Source organism: Protopterus annectens, chromosome 1.part2 (assembly GCF_019279795.1).
Source record: "Protopterus annectens isolate FY-2018-M chromosome 1.part2, PAN1.0, whole genome shotgun sequence".
Lineage (NCBI taxonomy): Eukaryota > Metazoa > Chordata > Ceratodontiformes > Protopteridae > Protopterus > Protopterus annectens.
The window spans coordinates 535347976-535369680 of record NC_056727.1 but is presented as its reverse complement, the minus strand read 5'-3'; the positions used below and the strand labels follow the sequence as shown (position 1 = coordinate 535369680).

The 21705-nt window shown below is 45.3% G+C and overlaps 1 protein-coding gene across 1 annotated transcript in view; it reads left to right on the top strand.

Annotated features, from left to right (window-relative positions):
• HNRNPLL (heterogeneous nuclear ribonucleoprotein L like) overlaps positions 1-21705 on the top strand; it is a 1042368-nt gene that overhangs the window by 797949 nt on the left and 222714 nt on the right. Inside the window, exon 11 of the mRNA XM_044057476.1 lies at positions 17548-17669. Coding sequence (XP_043913411.1) covers positions 17548-17669 — 122 coding nt within the window. The remainder of the gene's footprint in view (positions 1-17547; positions 17670-21705) is intronic.

Below are 21705 nucleotides of genomic sequence, written 5' to 3'. Positions count from 1 at the left end.
ATGTCTACTGTCTTAATGTCTCCCACTTGACTGTAGATCCTCCGTGTGGGATCTGTAAAAACTTCTCTACCAGGACTCTCAGTGAGAGGAAGAATAAGTTAATTTTAAAAGGTCTCCTCAAGGCTCCTTTCTCTGAGACTCTTTCTTTCTGGGTCGGAGGGCTCACCCCCTCCTGTTAAACCCCACAAGAGGCGATGTTCATCGTGTTTCACTGTTGCAGTCATTACACTTGGGGTATCTTGCTGGCAGGCTACCCGCAGTCGGCCTGAATTCCAAAGTCTTGGTCCAGCGTCAGTTGCGGTTGCCTCTTCCTGACGTCAGTGCGCCAGGGGTATAAAAGATGCAGCCGATGCCATTTTCTAAAGTTTTTCTTGCCCCAGATGTCAGGTGCCCCCAAAAGGGAAGGCTAAAAATATGCCAATAAAACATGCATGCACAAAAATATATCATACCTTCATCAAAAAGCAAATACACCACATAGGTTGTAAAGATTTTCTTCAGTCTTTCTTGTCGCGCGGTGCCCGAAGCAAAAGCAGTTCGCAAGTGCCGGTCGGCCGACGCCTGATATTTCAAAATCGAATTTCATATCCGAAGTCTTCATTAAAGCTAAGTACCCCGTTGGGGAAACTTTTTTTTTCTTGCTCCAGACCGATGCCAGAAAAAGTTAATTGTATTTCTTGTGGGAAGCAAATACCTCAAGGATTTTCATTCTTACTGTATTCCTTACCTAGGCCCTGTCCACGACGTTGCTAGCTGTCGGTTTTGTGCTAGATTTAACCAACGCATTATTAAGGGTCGGTACAATTTTGCCTTTCGTTACTTTGGCTGAAGATTTAATTATATAATGCCGTCGGAGCAGCCGACGACCGGAGTTTATAAAAAGCGCAAGGAAAAGGACAGGACAGCCATCAGAGGTCCAAAACAGATGAGGCCTCCGCTAGGCCAGTCGCCGGTTCTCGGTGAGGCGCTTTCGCAGCCCCTGACGCCCGCTACCTCAGAGCCACAGGCCGCTTCAGACTCCCACGTGGAGCCAACTAGGCCTCTAGGATACTCAAGGTATTGGACACTCGGAAATCATTCCCTCATATGGGTCCGGAGCCGCAGAGCAGGCATCTGCTTCTGAGGGTGTTTTCAGACCTACACAGTTATGTCAAGCCAACCTCAGCTTCAAAGGCAAAGACTAAAACAGCTCTAAAGACAAAGAAACAAGTACAGCATTCTCCTGGACAGACTTCCATGCCTAAGAAACAGATGCTTAAAATGGCTGAAGACCTAATTACTTTGATCAGGGGTTCCCATCCCCCTCCTGATAAGAGGCCTAGGCAAGAGACAGAATATGACTTTTCAGATCGGGTTTCCATTTCCTCTGACTCCTCTTCCGAACAGGGATACTCTCTTCCTCCGTATGAGGATTCTGATGCTGAAGAATCTATTCCTTCAGCCTCTCCTCCTGAGGATTATTCTTTTGGGGAAACCCTGCATACCATGAGGGAGTACTTTCACTGGGACAGCCAAGATTACTCAGAATCTAAGAAAAGGCTCAGATACTTTATTTTATTACCTCAGCACAGACCTCTTGCTATTCCACCTGTTCTAGACATTGTAGATGATGTATTTTCTAAGTCCGGCCTGTCTCCTGACTCCTTACCCCCTGAACCTGTTAAGCCAGACAGATACTACAGGGTTCCAGATTCTCATAAATTTCTATGTAAAAACCCTGCTGCTGACCCAGAAACTATATCTCCGGGTCCCAAAGGGGTTAAGGCTTCCATTGCAAAAAAACCCTGTCCCCTCTGATAGGGATTCTAGGGCACTGGACAGATGGGGGGAAAAGTTCACACTTCTGCTACCTTGGCTGTAAGGGCTTTTATACCCCTGATGCACTGACTGTAGGGAAGAGGCGACAGCAACTGACGCCGGACCTAGACTTTGGAATTCAGGCCGACTGAGGGTAGCCTGCCAGCAGGATAACCCAAGTGTAATGACTGCAACAGTGAATACACTAGAACATCTACATTTATGGTAAGTGTACACAACTGTACTTTCCAGTGCCTTCGGCTCCATCAACCCTGACTTCTTCGATTCCATTGGAAGAATCTCGGTGCTGGCACACTCCCATTGGTTCTGGGGTGAGAGTCGAACCGATGCGTTGGTTCCGACCCTTCCTCTTGGGGCTTCAGCGCGAATGAGCTTCGGAGCCCGCTGTCTTGGCGCCAGGGCGGTTGCTGTCTTCTTCGGAACCGGCGGCTTCCTTGGATTGAAACTGTGGTTCCTTCGATGCCATGAGGAGGGTTATGTCGTCTAAGACACGTACATAATCAGGTTCCTCCTCTTCCTCCCCTAAAGTGCTGCTTTCTGCCTCTACATCGCAGGTCCCTGTGAAGCTTCGAGACCTGGAGCCCCAGGTAACCCCATTGGGTGACCCTTGCTGTACTGAGACCTCACCAGAAGCCCCCACTGATGAGGTTCCCAGGAAGAGACTATGCAAGAAGAGGCAATTAGATTCCCCGCAGGAGTCTTTGACATCAGACACCAACTTAGAGGAATCGGAAGGGTCCCCACAGTCCCCCTTGAAGGATATCTCCTTTGCGGATGTCCTGGAAGTCCTAAAGCAGAGGGGTGACTGGCAGTCCATTAGCCCTACTGAGCATGAGTTGGTGCTCCTGAAGGCCTTTGGGTCTCAACCTTCCACCTCCTGGGTGACTCCACCCTTCAAGTTGATGGAATTGGTTGCTCGAACGGTGTGGGAGTCTCCTGATACTATGGAACCGGTCCCTCGGAGGCCCAGCAAGTTTACCACCTCCCCCCAAATGTTTCTCACTGAGGAAGTCCTCGTTGATGCCATGGTGGTGGCAGCGGCCACCAAGAAAGAGATGTCAGAAACCTCTTTTACTGTCTATTCTCCTAATAGGGATTCCAGGAAGATGGACAAATACGGGAAACGCATCTTTAGTTCTGCGACCTTTGCTATGTGATCGCTTAACTATTTGACTAATTTTACCCATCTTCAAAGAGATGATCTAAAAGAGCTTGGAGATGCTCTGCAGGGTAATACAGATGGAGCTGTCTATGACAAAGTGGCAGCACAACTTAATACCCTTAACTCCATTGTGAACTCGTCCATGCGGCTCATTTCCTATGCAGCTGATGGTTCGAGTCAGGCAGCGGGTTCAGCGATAGCTTTTAGGAGACAGTCCTGGATGTGTTTATGCTCCTTTGCAGAAGCCTTCAAGTATTCCTTTGTCAACACCCCCTTCGATGGCTGTTCTCTTTTTGGGCCCAAAGTAAAGGAGACATTCACTAGGTGTGAGCAGGAGGGAAAGACTCTGCCGTAGGAGTCCGTTTTTCCACCCCTACCAGACCATATCCCAAAGGGCAGAAAGGTGGAAAAATGTGGTTCCAAAAGTCCCAAGGAGCTTTTCAGGACACATGTAGTGAACCCCCCTCCAGTGGCAGAGGAGGGGGCAATAATGGAAGTCACTGCCCCGGTGGCAGAGGGGGTCCACAGAACCAGGGCGACGGGGATCAGTTCTTTGGTAAGCCCTACCAACGCTCCTGAAAGGAGGGCCCGACTGTCCTACTCTGGAGGCAGTCAGGGGTCGCTTGGCTTTGTATCCAGATACCTGGCTAGGGATTGCAACAGATTCTTGGGTACACAGCATCGTTACCAGCGAAGTACATCATTCCATTTTTAGAAAATCCACCCGCTGGCAAAAAAATCCCAGACTTTCCACCAAGTCTCAGGGGTCAAGCAGTCATAGAAATCCAGAGGCTGCAGGAAAAGTCATTCGACCAGATAGGATCCGGAACTTACTCCAGATTCTTTTTAGTTCCAAAGAAGACAGGGGACTGGGGGCCCATCTTGGATCTCAGCAGACTCAACGCATTTGTAATGAAGAAGTTCCGGATGTTCATGCTTCAGTCTGTTCTCCTATTCCTCAGTGGGCGATTGGATGTAATCTGTAGATCTCAAGGATGCGTACTACCATATCAGAATGGCCAGGCCATCCAGAGATCGTGTGCGTTTCCGGCTGGGAGACAGTCACAACCAGTTCCGAGCACTGCCCTCCGAGTGTTTACCAAATGCATGGCAGTGGTTATGGCTCACTTGAGGCGTTTTGAATTCAGAGTGTTTCCATATCTGGACGACTGGCTCCTTACCGTCACCTCCAGGCATCAACTAATTCTGTACAGGGATCTCACACACAATCTCTGCTCTCAGTTGGGCATCACTATCAATTTTGAAAAGTCTGCATTGTCACCATCGCAGCGTATCCCCTTTATCGGAGCAGAACTAGACACTACCACCGCCACAGTAAGATTGCCCCTAGACAAGAATAGCCAATCTCCAAAACCAGGTCTCGGACATTCTGCAGAGAAGAAAAGTACCAGCCCATCAAGTACTGAAGCTACTAGGCACCATGGCAGCTACGCTCATAGCAGTTCCTCTGGGACGTGTGCACAGGAGGATTCTTCAGTGGTTACTATTCACCCAGTGGTCGTACCAACAACTTCCCATGTCATTCTTAATCATGATTACGGACTCTTGCAAGAAGGTTCTTCGCTGGTGGTTGACCAGCCAATAAGTTACAGTGGATCAACCATTTGTTCTCCCCCTACCATTAGCCACGGTGACCATGGACGCATCTCTGATTGGGTGGGGGGCTTTTTCAGGGAAGAACAACCCAAGGGACCTGGTCGGAGACAGAGTCACAGTTGCACATCAGTGTTCTGGAGCTGAGAGCGGTGCTTTTGGTGTTGCAGCACTTCTATGACTTTCTGCCTCTAGGGACAGATTGACAACATGTCAGTAGTCTGGTACATCAACAAGGAAGGGGGAACCAAGTCTTACCCCCTGTGTCAAGAGGCCTTGAAAATTTGGCAGTTGGATATGTCCACCGGGCGCTTTCTGATAGCAACGCATATCCCGGGAAAATCCAATGTGATAGCGGACAAACTGAGCAGAGCCATTCTGTTACCACACGAGTGGTCTCTCAAAAACGAAGATGAGAAGATTTTCCGCAGATGGGGCCAGCCTTGCTGTGACCTGTTTGCATCCCCTATGAATGCCAAATGCAGAGCTTGGCTGCTCCGATGTTCATCGTGTTTCACTGTTGCAGTCATTACACTTGGGTTATCCTGCTGGCAGGCTACCCACAGTCGGCCTGAATTACAAAGTCCTGGTCCGGCGTCAGTTGCTGTCGCCTCTTCCTTGACGTTAGTGCGCCAGGGGTATATAAGATGCAGCCGACGCCATTTTCTTCAGTCTTTCTTGCCGCATGGTGCCCGAAGCAAAAGCAGTTCGCAAGTGCCGGTCGGCCGACTCCTGAGATTTTCGAAATTGAATTTCAGATCCGAAGTCTTCAATAAAGCTAAGTACCCCGTTGGGCAAACTTTTTCTTGCTCCAGACCGATGTCAGTAAAAGTTAATTGTATTTCTTGTGGGAAGCAAATACCTCATAAGGATTTTCATTCTTGCTGTATTCCTTGCCTAGGCCCTGACCACGACCTTGGTAGTTGTCGGTTTTGTGCTAGATTCAACCAACGCACTATTAAGCGTCTGTTTGATTTTGCTTTACATTACTTTGGCCAAAGGTTTAACTATATAATGCAGTCAGAATAACCGACGGCCAGAGTTCATAAAAAGCGCAAGGACAAAGAAAAGGACAGGCATCCGAGGTCCAAAACCGACGAAGCCTCTTCTAGGCCAGTCGCCGGTTCTCAGTGAGGCGCTTTCGCAGCCCCTGACACCCGCTACCTCAGAGCCACAGGCTGCCTCCGACTCTCACGTGGAGACAACTAGGCCTCTGGAAACTGTAGGTATTGGGCCTATGGAAACTATTCCCTGAGATGGGTCCGGAGTCGCTGAGCAGACATTGGCTTCTGAGGGTGTTTTCAGACCTATACAGCTTACTATCAAGACCACTTCAGTAGCCAAGGCAAAGTCTAAGAGCCGAGGACTTAATTACTTTGATCAAGGGTTCCCATCCCCCCTCGAAATAAAAGGCCTAGGCAAGACACTGACTATGACTCCTCTGACCAGGTTTCTATTTCTTCTGATTCCTCTTCAGAACAGGGATATTCTCTTCCTCCCTATGAGGACTCTGATGCTGAAGAATCTATTCCTTCAGCCTCTCCTCCTGAAGACTACTCTTTTGGGGAAACCCTGCACACCATGAGGGAGCATTTCCATTGGGAGAGCCAGGATTATTCAGAATCCAAGAAAAGGCTTAGAGACTTTCTTTTATTGCCTCAGCACAGGCCTCTTGCTATCCCTCCGGTGCTAAATATTGTTGATGACGTATTTTCTGAATCCAGAAACAATTTCTCAGGGTCCCAAAGGGGTCGAGGCTTCCACTGCAAAAAACCCTGTTCCTGACAGATGGGGGGGGAAAGTTTACACCTCTGCTTCTTTAGCTGTAAGGGCTTTAAATTGCCAGTTTCACATGCTTAAATATCAACAATACCTAATGTCTCTGCTAAAACAGAAAATGCTTACAACCTCTGAATATCCTGAAAACAAGGAAATGCAGGATTTTTTGCATGCAGCTGAACAGGTGGGAAAACGTACTTTGCAATGTGGCTTTGATTCACTTGAGGCTTCCTGCAGAGCCGCAGTTACAGGTTCTGTCATTCGAAGGCATGCTTGGTTAAAAGAACAGAGTTTACCTGATCATGTTAAAGCAAAATTATTGGATGCTCCATTACAGCATGATGCTTTGTTTGGTGTTAAGGCAGAAGAGGTGTTAAAGAAAATGGAGGATAAAGCAAAGTCAATGCAGACAGTAAAGATTTCTTACAGGTTCAGCCACCCAGATTTAGCAGGAACTGGCCTTCTAAAAAATTTGTCCTTTCCAGTGTCCGACAGGCCACAAAGAGGCAGATACAGATGCCCAAGAGGCAGATCTCAGCACCAAGGCTCATATAGGCCTAAACAATGGGGTGCTTCAGCCCCCAAAAGAGGAGAAGATAAATCACAACCTTATAGGAAACTGTCCCAATGACTTTCCTCTACCAATGCCAAGCACTTACCTTTTGGCAGCACCCTTGGGGTAAGACTGGCACTTTTCTCACAAAGTTGGCACATGATCACCCAGGACAAATGGGTACTGAATATTGTTTCTCAGGGTTACAGGTTCCAGTTTCACACCCTCCCAAGGCCAAAAGGTATGCCAGACCTGCCACACAATCAATGGGCAGAGGCACAAAAACAAATTTCTGCTCTCATGGACATGAGGGCTATTCAAAAAGTACCACAGCAAGAGCAGGGGCAAGGATTTTACTCAAGACTTTTCTAGGTACCCAGAAAGGACAAAGCCTGGAGGCCAATACTGGACCTGTCTTCTCTAAATGCTTTCCTGGATGTTCCAAAATTCAAAATGTTGACACTGCAGCAACTTCTACCCATGCTGGGCAACAAGGCTTGGCTAGTAACTTTGGACCTAAAAGAGGCATACCTGCATGTCCCAATCAGACAATCTTGCAGAAGATACCTCAGATTCATAGCTGGATCAATGCACTACCAAGTCTCTGCACTGCCCTTTGGCTTATCTACTGCGCCCAGGGTCTTCATAAAATGCTAGGCACCAGTAATTTGCTTTTTGCAGACAAAGAGGAATTCAAATATATCCCTACTTGGACGACTGCCTCATTCAAGCAGAGAACAAGGACATTTTACTAAGACATCTGGCATTTGCAAAAAGATTACTAATTTGCCTAGGGTACACAGTAAACGAAAAGAAATCAAAACTAGTACCCCCACAAGAGATAATATTCCTGGGTGCAAGCTTAAATACAACTGCCCAGATGGCTTATCTCACACCAGACAAACAAAAGCAACTGACTTCTTACTTCGAAATGTTGGCAACAAAAACTCAGGTATCTACAAGAAAACTTCGGCAGGCTTTGGGCTTCATGACATCCTGCATTCTGTTAATTCCATATGCAAAACTGCATATGAGGAAACTACAATGGTATCTTAAAAAGTGTTTGGACTCGACATTGCCACAGCCTGGAAAATTCAATTACAATCATTCCCTGCCTGCAACAGGATTTTCGATGGTGGGCTCAGGCCTGTCACCACAACAAGGGACAGCCTTTCACTTTACCCACTACCAGGCAGACAATAACAGATGCGTCAGATTATGCCTGGGGGGCCCACATGGCAGGAAAATGTATTCAGGGCACATGGCCCACAAGCCAAATGCGTCTTCATATCAATCTAAAAGAAATGCTGGCTGTACAAAATGCACTGACAGCTTTCAAGGATCTCCTTCATCCAGGACATCTGCTGATAAAGACGGACAATACTACAGTCATGTGGGACATAAACAAGCAGGGAGGCATGCATTCCTACTCCCTTTACAGACAAGCCAAGATTTTGTGGAACATAGCACTGACTTATCAAGTACACCTGCAAGCTCAATTCCTGCCAGGAAAGAGAAATACTCTGGCAGACTAACTAAGCAGAAACCTCATGGATCCTCACGAGTGGAAACTAGATCCTCAGATCTTCAGCATAATAACAAGGAAATGGGGACGCCCAGACATAGATCTATTTGCCTCCCCTCACAACTGCCAAATAAAGAGATTCTGCACAAGGGCTTATCACAAGCTAGCATGGAAAGTGGATGATCTATCATTCAGCTGGAAAAACCTTACAGTATATGCCTTTCCTCCTCTACCTCTCCTCCCCAAGGTACTCCTAAAGGTCAGACAAGAGAAGCCAAAAATGATCCTGATTGCCCCAGACTGGCCCACGCCAGCACTGGTACCCAGTTCTAAAGAGCTTGTCTCAAGGCTCAGCCTGGACATTGCCTCAAATTCCTTATTTACTGACCCAACAGAACAATCAGATACTGCACAGCCAATTCAAGACCCTAAATCTGGCTGCATGGCGGATAATGTAACCATTCAGAACACACTTCTCTCCAAAGCAGTTATGGATGTTATTCTGGAGGCAGGGAGGCCCAGCACCAGAAAATCATATGCAGAAAAGTGGAAGAGATTCTGTGCTTGGAACCAGGCACAAGGAATTGACATGCTTGTACCAAATATTCCTCAGATTTTACAATACTTAACTGAGATGTTGGTCAAAGGCCTATCCTTTTCATCGATTAAAATTCATGCCTCTGCCATTTCAGCTCATTACAATATGGACCCACCTATTTTTTCACATCCACTACTAAGGCAGTACCTCAGAGGGGCCAAGAACATAAGACCCCCAAGAAGAGCACCAATACCTGCATGGGACCTCATTTTTGTCTTGGAAAAACTCACACTGCCTCCTTTTGAGCTAGCTAATACAGCTGAGATAAAATTCTTATCATGGAAAACAGCTCTGCTCTTAGCAATAAGTTCAGCAAGAAGAGTCTCAGAGTTACAGGCACTAATGGCGGTTGAACCTTTTATAATTTTCCATCCGGACAGGGTTTCTCTGAGGACAAACCCAACATTTATGCCTAAGGTAGTGTCCAGTGTGGCTCTTAAACAATTCATTCGCCTACCTTTTATCCGAACCCACAGAGTAAGGGGGAGAGACTTCTACAGTCTTTGGACATACACAGACAGCTACGCTTCTACTTGGACAAAACTAAAGCTTTCAGAAAATCTGAGCAACTCTTAGTGGCATATGCTGCAGGATCTCAAGGAAAAGCAATCTCAAAGCAGACAATTTCTAAATGGATAGCCCACTGCATTTGTTTCTTCTATTCTCAACATGGCAAATCAGGATCCAAGGGCATCGGGCCACACTCAACCAGAGCAGCAGCTACTTCAGCAGCCTTCCTCAGAGGAGTACCAACTAAGGACATTTTGGAGGCTGCAACTTGGACTTCAGTGCACACTTTTACAAAGCACTACCACTTACCTCTCTACTCTAACTCCAGAGCAGGCTTCGCCACTGCAGTTCTGCAGGGCCTCATAGCCACTCCTAATTCTATTTAGGCCCAGTCACCCAACCTCAGCTTTGGGATTCAACCCAAGAGTAATGACTGCAACAGTGAAACACGGTGAACATAGTACAGTTGTGTACCTACCATAAATGTAGATGTCCGAGTGTATTCACTGTTGCAGTCAAGGTTACCCACCCACCATCCCTCTTTACGTTGCTGGGACTTATCTGCACTTCTGTATACTATACAACCTATGTGGTGTATTTGCTTGTAAGATGAAGAATATGTTTTATTTTAGTGCATGCTTTTTTATTGCATAATTTTTTAGCCTACCCTTCTGGGGGCACCTGACATCTGGGGCAAGAAAAACTGAAGAAAATGGCGTCTGCTGCATTTTTATATCCCTGGCGCACTGACGTCAGGGAAGAGGCGACAGCAACCGACGCCAGACCAGGACTTTGGAATTCAGGCTGTGGGTAGCCTGCCAGTAGGATAACCCAAGAGTAATGACTGCAACAGTGAATACACTCTAACATCTACATTTATGGTAGGTACACAACTGTACTTTGTCCTATTTGTGTGAATTTCTCTCTGCTTGCTTGGCTTCTTTCATCAAGTAAAGCTCACATGTTCGCTGTTTCTGCTTGTCTGCCTATATTTCACCCCCCAGCATCCAGGTTTGAGGTACAACACTTAAAGGCATCTTCCACATAAGGCCTCCCAAGAAACTTATCCCTTCTTCTTGGGACTGTAATTTTGTTCTGGAGAAATTGACATTTCCCCATTTGAGCCCGCTTCAGCCTCTCTCAAGCATTGCTCTAGGAAAAGGGTTTTGCTAGTGTCTCCGACTTCAGCTAGGAGGGTGTCAGAGTTTCAGGCCCTCATGGCTGCCCCCCCCCCTTTCTTGGTCTTCCATAAGGACAGTATATTTTTGAGAACTAACCCCTCTTATGCCCAGAGTGGTTAATGAGCTATCCCTTGACCAAACCATTCAACTACCCGCCTTTTTCCCTTCACTTCTCCATAAAACCACAGTGAGAAGATCCTGCTCTCCTTAGATGTTTATAGACAACTGAGATTTTACCTGGACAAGACTATCAGGAAGTCTGATCAAATTGTCATTAATTTTCTTCCCAGGGCTCTGGGTCTACCTGCATCCAAGCAGACTATTTCTTCTTGAATATTTAAAGACTATTTCCTTTTGCTACACGCTGCATGGGAAGAACCTTCCCTCCTCTGTGAAAACCCATTCCACCAGAACTATGGCTTCATACAAGGCATTCTTGAAAGGATTGGATAACAGTGCTATCCTTGAAGCAGCAACTTGGTCTACTCTTCATACCTTTACCAAACATTACAAGCTGGATGCTATTTCCAGATCCAGAACTGGTTTTGCTAAAGCCATTTTACATGGTTTCATTGAGAGCTCCTTCCTCCTCCCCTTTCTTCTTGAGCTTTGACACTCTCCCTCAAGTGAAGAATATTCCGGCAAGTGAATATAAGAACATAGATAAGTTATGTAAAATCTTACTGTAACCATAGATGTCAGTCTCTTCACTGCTGCAATATTCTATCCCTCCCGCCTTCCCCACTGGCCTCTTGCTTTTCCTGGATGTTCTGACAACTCAAATCCTTAGTCTGGCATTCCTCCTGGGGCATTCAGTTCTGAGGATGGTACATGCATACGTCCTTTTTTATGTTTTATATCTAACTGTAGCCTACTCATGAAGTACCACGTACCTTACAGTTGTAAAGACTTTTGTATACTGGTCGACATCTGGTCGCCTCCTGGTGGAGGATATCCCTCAAGTGAAGAATACTGCAGCAGTGAAGAGGACATTTATGGTTATGGTAAGATTTTACACAACTTTTCTTTCTGGTTATTTAGGAGTCATTTATTTCGGTTATTACCCCAAAATCTAATTTAAAAATGTTTGTAGTTCTTAGCACGGAGACTCTGTGTCCAGCTTCCAGAATTGTTACCATTGTTTATTGCATCTTCATGATGCTAATCCAAATGCAGGAAGAAAGATGGTGGGGAGGAACTTTTATTCCAGTTCTTTGAAACTAAATCTTTAAAGGCACTATACTTAGTGGTTTGGTTCATTAGAATGGTGGGCAACTATGTATATGTATGTGTGACCTTTTCTAGGACACAGTCTGTTCTCAGGGGGTGTTGAGAATCGGGAGCAGTTGAAGAGAATGCAGAATACCTAACTGAGGTGTTTTTAAAAGATACATTTCAGACACTCTTATCCTGTTGTACTGTAACAGCTAGCTGCCTAGCCATTGATATTTTGAACAAAGGTACATTTCTTCTTTCAGGATCTTGGTAAAGAAGTTAACTTAGAAAATTAATTTAGCTTGCGCAGTGGCATCAGTTGTGGGAGATGTGGGCACAGTGTTTATTCACTGGTTTAGTTCATATTTAAAGAAGCTATTTGTTCTAGAACTGTGTGCATTATACACTAAACACAGTTGCATCTCTCTTCCCCCTGTAATGTATTTCTGGGTATTGTATCCGGTCTTCAGTCCTTGAATGGTTCAGAAAGTTCTGACAACCAGGTACATGGTATATTGTGCTAGTCTAACTTTTTCCACTTTGACTGCCACTGTCTAAAGTCTTCAGGACTAAGGGGCCGAGTTTAAAAGTGTTAAGAGGTATATCTTTGTCTTTCCTACCTGAATCTGGTGGGGAAGAGAAAATGTCAGCATGATTTTATTTTGCTGATGAGCATGTTTTTCTTCTCACCCATCCTTTCTTTTTGCAAAAGACATCATGCTGAACAGATGTTCATCGTGCATACAGCTGCAGTCATAACCGATGGGTTCTCCTGCCGTCAGGCGGGTCCTCGGTCGGCCGAATTCCAAAGTCTAGGTCCGGCGTCGGTTGTCGTCGCTTCTTCCCTGACGTCAGTGCGACGGGTATAAAAGAACCAGCCGACGCCATTTTCTTCAGTCTTTCTTGCCGCACGGTGCCCGAAGCAGAAGCAGTTCGCAAGTGCAGGTCGGCCAGCTCCTGAAATTACGAAAATTTTGCAACCGAAGTCTTCTTGAAAGCTAAGTACCCCGTTGGGGAAACTTTTCTTGCCTCAGACCGATGTCATAACCTGAACTGCAGCTGTATTAGCACTCGAACATCTACATTTATGGTAGGTACAAAACTGTACTATGTTCATCGTGCATACAGCTGCAGTCATAACAGTACTTGCCAGGCAAGGAAAACACGCTGGCAGACAACCAGAGCAGAAATATGACAGATCCACACGAATGGAAGTTGCATCCTCAAATTTTTACAGAGATAATTCAAGCATGGGGAAGGCCAGACATAGATCTCTTTGCCTCCCACAAATCACCAATTGACAAAATTCTGCTCAAGGATTTTTCATCCAAAGGCCTGGAGTGTGGACGCTCTCTCTTTCAGTTGGACATCAATGACAGTTTATGCCTTCCCACCTCTTCCTCTGCTGCCCAAAGTTCTATTAAAAACCAGAGCAGACAGACCAAAGATGATTCCCATTGCTCCAGACTGGCCAAGACAACACTGGTACCCACTCCTGAGGAGCCTGACACATTCCCCACCATGGACCCTGCCTCTAATGCCTCCTCTTCTGACTCAGCACAGCTTCAAAACTCTTCACAGTCAGCTAAAAACACTCAGTCTAGCCGCATGGAAGATTCCTTAGCATCACAACAGACCCTACTCTCCAAGGAGGTGCAGGATGTCATTTTGGAGGCCAGAAGGCCGTCTACTAGAAAAGCTTACTCAGCAAAATGGAAACGGTTTTGTGTCTGGAATGAGAAAAAGGGCCAGGATCCTGGAAAACTGAACTTACCTCAAATATTACAGTATCTAGCTGAGCTGCTAAGCAGTGGACTTTCATTCTCCTCCATCAAAATCCATGCCTCAGCCATTTTTGCAGAGTACAACACTGATCCACCCATATTCTCTCACCCCCTCTTAAGACAGCCCCTCAGAGGGGCTAAGAATCTAAAACCCCCAAGGAAATAACCAATACCTGCTTGGGATCTCAATTTCATTCTAGAAAAACTGACCTTGCCTCCTTTTGAGCCAGCTGCCTCATCAGATTTGCAGTATTTGTCCTGGAAAACAGCTTTCCTTCTGGCTTTTACCGCAGCTCGTAGGGTATCAGAACTACAAGCTCTCATGGCTGTGCAGCCTTTTATAATCTTCCATCAGAACAGAGTTTCCTTACAAACCAACCCGTCCTTTATGCCAAAAGTGGTATCCAAGGTAGCTTTAAATCAGGCTATACACTTACCTACCTTTTATCCTAATCCTCAAAACAAAGGGGAGAGATTACTACATTCCTTGGACATCCACAGACAACTGCGTTATTATTTGGACAGAACAAAGCCTTTCAGAAAATCAGAACAGCTCTTTGTGTCCTATGCTATAGGAGCTCAAGGAAAGCCAATTTCCAAACAATCTCAAAATGGATAGCCCACTGCATACGCTTTTGCTATTCTTTTCATGGCAAAACTGTACCTACAGGCATCAGATCTCACTCCACAAGGGCCACGGCTACCTCTGCAGCTTTTCTCAGAGGAGTTCCTACCAAAGATATTTTGGAAGCAGCCACTTGGAGTTCTTTGCATACCTTCTCCAAACACTACCACCTTCCACTATACTCCAAATCTAGAGCGGGCTTTGCCACTGCAGTCTTGCAGGGCATTCTAACTCCTCCTAGTGCCTACCATCCCTTTCTTAGCTTTGGGATTCTACCCATCTGTTATGACTGTAGCTGTATGCACGATGAACATAGTACAGTTTTGTACCTACCATAAATGTAGATGTTAGTGCTAATACAGCTGCAGTCCAGGTTTCCCTCCCTCCTTCCCCACTTGGGACAGGCCCATTGGCTAACATCTCCTCATGCAACCTGATTGGGGTATTCATTCTTGATGTATTTGCTTGCACTACTGTATTTTGATTATATGGCATTGCTTTATTACACAAATTTATGTATTGCCTTCATTCTGGGGGCAGCTGACATCTGGGACAAGAAAAACTGAAGAAAATGGCGTTGGCTGGTTCTTTTATACCCCTGTCGCACTGACGTCAGGGAAGAAGTGAAGACAACCGACGCCGGACCTAGACTTTGGAATTCGGCCGACCGAGGACCCGCCTGATGGCAGGAGAACCCATCTGTTATGACTGCAGCTGTATTAGCACTCTAACATCTACATTTATGGTAGGTACAAAACTGTACTTTTTGTATATTTTACCCTTGCCAGTCATTATGTCTGTGTAGCATCCGATCATCAGCACAGGCCAGAATCCAGCAGAAAGTGATACTATTCTTGTTTATTCTAAACATATAACCGTGTGTGTGTGTGTGTGTGTGTGTGTGTGTGTGTGTGTGTGTGTGTGTGTGTCAGAAATATATGAGGGAATAAAACACAAGGTCAGGCTTTTTACTGATTATACAGAGTTGCAACAGTTGAGGTGCAGTTTAGACAAATGCAAAGTACTGCACTTCCATAGCACCCTTAGTGTGAGATGTCTGCTGGGAAGTACTGCACATCTGCCACAACACCCTTAAGGTGAAGTATCTGCTGGCAAGTACTATATGTCTGCCACAACACCCTTAGTGTAAGGTATCCACTAAGAAGTATTGCATGTCGTCCACAATACCCTTTGGGAGAAGTATCTTTTGGGAAGTATTGCACATCAGCCACAGCACCCTTAGGGGAAGTATTGTACTTCAGCCACAGCAGCCTTAGGGTGAAGTATCCGCTGGGAAGTATTGCATGTCAGTCACAGCACCCTTAGGATGAAGTATCCACTGGGAAGTACTGCATGTCAGCCACAACACCTTTAGTGTGAAGTATCTGCTGGGAGAATTGACATTGGTTTCAACGGGGTAATAAGAGGGTGTTCACATCTGCATTTGCACCAGCAGGAGCAGAACAAGAGGCAGTGGCAGGAACAGATTGCTGCTGTGAATCCTGGGGGGGGGGGGAATGGGGGGGTGTCTGGAGTAGTACATAATTCTGCTACTCTACAGGGCCTTGATTTTGACTACAGCTTCTGCTTTTCTAGAGGACCATGGTTAGACTATACTTTAAGTACTATGTGCTGATGTTCATCGTGTTAGCCTGCTGCAGTCATCACACTTGGGTTATCCTGTCGTCAGGCGGTCCCGCAGTCGGGCTGAATTCCAAAGTCTTGGTCCGGCTTCGGTTGCTGTCACTTCTTCCCTGACGTCAGTGCTTCAGTGGTATATAAGAGGCATCCAACGCCATTTTTTTCAGTCTTTCTTGCCGCACGGTGCCCGAAGCAGAAGCAGTTCGCAAGTGCCAGTCGGCCGACACCTGCGATTTTCGAATCGAATTTCAGTCCGAAGTCTTCAAAGTGTGATGACTGCAGCAAGGGTATACACTCGAACATCTACATTTATGGTAGGTACAAAACTGTACTTTCTGGAGGACAGGTAAGGAAAAAGCACATGCTGCAGTTGGAGAGATCACAAAGGTTCCTAACCAGGAAATCCAGGGTCTCAAACACCTATCCTATACAGGTAGGCTAAAAGCCATGTTCCTCTACTCAGTCTCATACAGACTGCTCAGAGGTGACCTGTGTCTGGCATACAAGGCCATTTCAGACCCAGCCTTGATGGAGTTGCTGCATATCCATAAGGTAACTTCCACTCACGCAACCTGCACACAGGGCCTTAACCTGGTCAGTTACATTAGTAGAACTTGTTGGCAGGAAAGATTTGTGTGTCCCAAAGACTCCATCAGTGGAGTAGACTCCCTCTCCATGTCAAGCAGAGTACCTCTGTAGCCCATTTTAAGAGGAACCAGGATGACTGGATGTAAAACAGAAAATATTCCCGTGGGATCCCACCTGTGTCTCTGCTGGACAGGGGAAACAGATACTTAACTTTGAGGGAACATGGGCGAAATTCTTGGCTAGGCTTATAAGTGCCTCCGGGTCAGTAGCCGAGTATCATCCTGTGGACCTATGAAAAGGGCATAATGTTGCTGAATGGACTCCACAAGAACCTCATGCTAAGGACTTGAAACATTTTTAATTTTTTTGGGATAACTGAGTTGACTGACTTCAAAATAACCAGATGTGCAACAGAATGTGTGTGATAATGGCATAGCTGTTTCCCAAAAAATCCATGGGATGGAGGGAAAGGAATATTACCAGAGATTAAAGGAACTAAAACTTTTCTCACTTACAACCAAAAGAGATTGGAGGGGGGGTTGATATTAAGATCATATCAGGGAGATATTAAAGGGTCATTTTGAGCAGGCATCATATTTAGGGGCTTACTACTACTTTGATCTTTGAAAAAATACTTCACTTAGAAGGTTGTGAAGGCATGTAGTGGGTTACTGGAATAAGTGGTAGAGAGGAAACCCACAGTGTCATTCAAGGCAGCCTTAGGCAGGTGAAAAATGGTAAGTGGAATGTAGGGGTGGAGGGGAGGTGGAATGTACTTTAAAATTTGACTAGGCTTATTTATCTCCTTCTGTCATTTAAGTTGTAGTGTTGCAATGTTTGAGTAGAAAGGGAGACTACATCTCTATAACAGTCAAATGATTTTGTTAAGTTTACTGTTTAAATTGCATATCTGAATTATCACTTTACTGATTTACGAAGTACATTTTTCTGTAGGTGAAATTTATGAAGACTATTCCAGGCAATGCCTTAATAGAAATGGGAGACGAGTATGCTGTGGAAAGAGCAGTCACACATCTCAACAATATCAAGTTGTTTGAGAAGAAAATTAATGTATGGTAAGGGTGTTTTATGTTATTGTTAGAAACGTATTTGTTAGTGTTTGCCTTTTTTTTTTTATTTCAGATATTTCAAGCAAGTTATGTAAGATGTTCTTCATGTTTCACTGTTGCAGTCATCACATTAGGGTTATCCCTGCCAGGGTAGCCCTCGGCTGGCCCGAATACCAGAGGCTTAGTAGTATTTTTGCATCGGTTGCTGTCGCTTCAGGACTGACGTCAGGTCATCAGTAGTATAAAGTAAGGCAGCTGACGCCATTACATCAGTCTTTCTTGCCGTGGAGCCCGAAGCAAAAGCAGTTCACACAAGTGCCAGTCGTCCACTACCTGAGTTTCGTTTTCCAAGTTGAAGCTGAAGTCTTCTAAAGCTAAGTACCCTGTTTGGGATCCTTTTTTCTTGCACTAACCGATGGCAGAAAAAGTTATCAATTGTCATGCCTGTGGAAAGCAAATAGCACACCGAGACTTTCATTCTTATTGCGACACTTCCTTAGGCCCAAACCATGACACCCCCCGCTGTTGTTTCTGTGCTTTGTTCAACGCCAGAACTATACATCGTCGGGCCTTTATTGTAGCTAGATATTTTCGCTTACAGTCCTCAAATTCCGATATGGCTTTGGTAAGCCATCCGACAGCAGATCTTCCAAAAAAAGTAAAGATACAGACAGACCGCAAAGGTCCAAACCTACCGACGACGCTCCCATTAAGCTAGTTGTCAGATGTTCTTCGTGTTTCACTGTTACTGTCATTGCATTTGGGTAATCTGCTGGCAGATTGCCCTCAGTCGACCTGAATTGCCCTCAGTCGACCTGAATTCCAATGTCTTGGGTCCTGCGTCAGTTGCTGTCTTTTCTTCCATGACGTCAGGTCATCTGGGGTATAAAACAAGCAGCCGCCATTTTCTTTATTCTTTCTTGCCATGCGGTGCCCGAAGCAGAAGCATTTAAGTGCCGGTCAGCCGACTCCTGAAATATTCCAGTTTGAGTTTCAGAACCGAAGTCTTCACTAAAGCTAAGTACCCCGTTGGGGAAACTTTTTTCTTGCTCCATACCGATGTCAGAAAAAGTTAATAATTATATTACTTGTGGGAAGCAAATACCTCATAAGGATTTCCATTTATACTGTATTCCTTGCCTAGGCCCTGATCACAACGTGCCTGGCTGTCGGTTTTGTGCTAGATTTAACCAACACACTATTAAGCATCAGTATATTTTTGCCTCAAAGTATTTTGGAAACGGATTTAACTACCCAGATATGTCGTCTGATAGCAATTCGACTACCGGAGTACATAAAAAGAAAAGGACAGAGAGAGACAGTCAAGGTCCAAAACCGACGAAGCTTCTCCTAAGCCAATTGCCAGTACTTAGTGAGGTGCTTTTGCAGCCCCGGATGCCTGCTACGTTGGAGTCGCAGGCCCCTACCGACACCCATGTGGAGTCGGGCATGCTGCGAGATACTCCAATTATTGGACCCATGGATGTATCTCCCTCGGATGGGTCCGGAGCCACTGAGCAGGTACCGGCTTCGGAGGGTGTATTCAGGCCTCAACATTTTTATGTCAAACCAACAGCTGCAAAACCAAAGACAAAAGCAACTTCTAAAACTAAAAAACTGATGCATGAGCCACGTGCACAGGCCTCTGTGCCTAAGAAACAGATGATCAAAATGGCTGAAGACTTGGTTACCTTGATCAGGGGTTCCCATCCCCCTCCAGATAAGAGGCCTAGGCAAGACACTGATTATGAATCTTCAGATCAGGTTTCTATTTCTTCTGATTCCTCTTCTGGTCAGGAATTATCTATACCTCTCTATGAGGAATTCTGATGCAGAGGAGTCTATAACCATCTGCATCACCACCTGAGGATTATTCATTTGGGGAAACCTTGCATACTTTGAGGGAGCATTTTCACTGGGAGAGTCAAGATTTCTCAGAATCAAAAAAGAGGCTCAGGGATTTCCTCCTTCTCCCTCAGCACAGGCCTTTAGCCATACCCCCCTGTTTTAGACGTATATTACAGAGTCCCAGACTCTCACAAATTTTTATTTAGAAACCCTGCTGCTGATCCCAAAACTATTTCACAGGGTCCAAAGAGAGTTAAAGCCTCAACAGCAAAAAATCCTACCCTCTCTGACAAAGATTCAAGGGCACTGGATAGATGGGGGAAAAAAGATTTATACATCTGCAACCTTGGCAATTAGGGCCTTAAAATGCTAGTTTCTAATGCTCAAGTATCAAAAACATGTTATGGGATTGCTGAAACAGAAAATTATGTTGATTTCTGAATGTGCAGAAAATAAAGAATTGCAGGAATTATTGCATGCAGCTGAACAGGTTGGAAAGCATAATGTGCAATGTGGTTTAATTCCTTAGAGACCTCCTGCAGGGCCGCAGTTACTGGATCTGTGATTAGGAGGCATGCCTGGTTAAAGGAACAAAATTTGCCTGATCATGTTAAAGCTAAATTACTCTGCACCTTTACAGCATGATACTCTGTGTGGTATTAAGGCAGAATAGGTTTTAAAGAAAATGGAAGACAAAGCTAAGTCTATGCAAACTGTAAAAGACTTACAAGTGCAGGCACCAAGATTCAGTAGACACTGGCCTACAAAAAAATTGGTCCTTTCCTGTGTCAGACAGAGCTGAAAGAGGCAAGTCCAGATGCCCTAAGGGTTCCAGATACCAGGCACAAGATTCATATAGGTCAAAGCAATGGGGTGCTTCTACCTCCAAAGCTGGAGGAGATAAAGCGCAAACCTACAGAAAACAGTCCCAATGACTTCCCTCTGCCTTCACCAAGCACTTATCTTTTGGCAGCACCCCTAGGGGGAAAATTAGCACTTTTTGCTCCAAATTGGCAGTTAATAACACAGGACAAATGGGTACTAAACATAGTATCACAGGGATACAGATTCCATTTCCATACTCTGCCAATGGCAGATGGATGGCCAGATCTGCCAAAAAATCAATGGGCAGAGACACAGAAACTGGTTACGTCCCTCACGGATATGGGGGCCATTTACCGGAATAGGAACAAGGACAAGGTTTTTACTCAAGACTGTTCTTGGTACCCAGAAAGGACAAGTCCTGGCGGCCAGTACTGGACTTACAGATTTTGAAAACATACCTGGACATTCCAAAATTCAAAATGCTGACCTTGCAGCAGCTTCTGCCCATGCTGGGCAAGAATGCTTGGCTGGTGACATTAGACCTAAGAGAGGCACTCCTGCATGTCCCAATAAGACAGTCGTGCAGAAGATACCTCCGATTCAAGGCTGGCTTAATGCATTACCATTTCTCTGCACTGCCCTTTGGTTTATCTACTGCACCCAGGGTCTTTACAAAGTGCCTGGCACCAGTAATTGCATTTTGCAGACAAAGAAGAATTCAAAATATATCCTTACTTGGACGACTGTCTCATTCAAACTGAGAACAAGGACACTCCTCTACGACACCTGTCGTTTGTGAAAAAGCTTCTAACATGCCTAGGGTACACAATAAACGAAAAGAAATCGCAACTGGTACCCTCTCAAAAGATAACATTCCTAGGTGCTCAGTTCCTGCCAGGAAAACAAAATACACTGGCAGACGACTTAAGCAGAAACCTTATGGATCCTCACGAATGGAAACTAGATCCACAAGTCTTCAGCATGATAAAGAAATGGAAAAGGAATTCAAATATATCCATATTTGGACGACTGTCTTATTCAAGCAGAGAGCAAGGACATTCTACTAAAGCAACTGGCGTTTGTAAGAAGATTACTAATATTCCTAGGGTACACAGTAAAGGAAAATAAATCAAAACTAGTGCCCTCTCAAGAGGTAATATTCCTGGGTGCAAGCTTAAATACAACTGCCCAGATGAGTTATCTCACGCTAGACAAACAAAGGCAACTGACTCATTACTTTCAAATGATGGCAACAAAGACCCAGCTACCTGCAAGAAAAATTCTGCAGGCTTTGGGCTTCATGGGATCCTGCATCCAGCAAATTCCATATGCAAGACTGCATATGAGGAAGCTACAATGGTATCTAAAG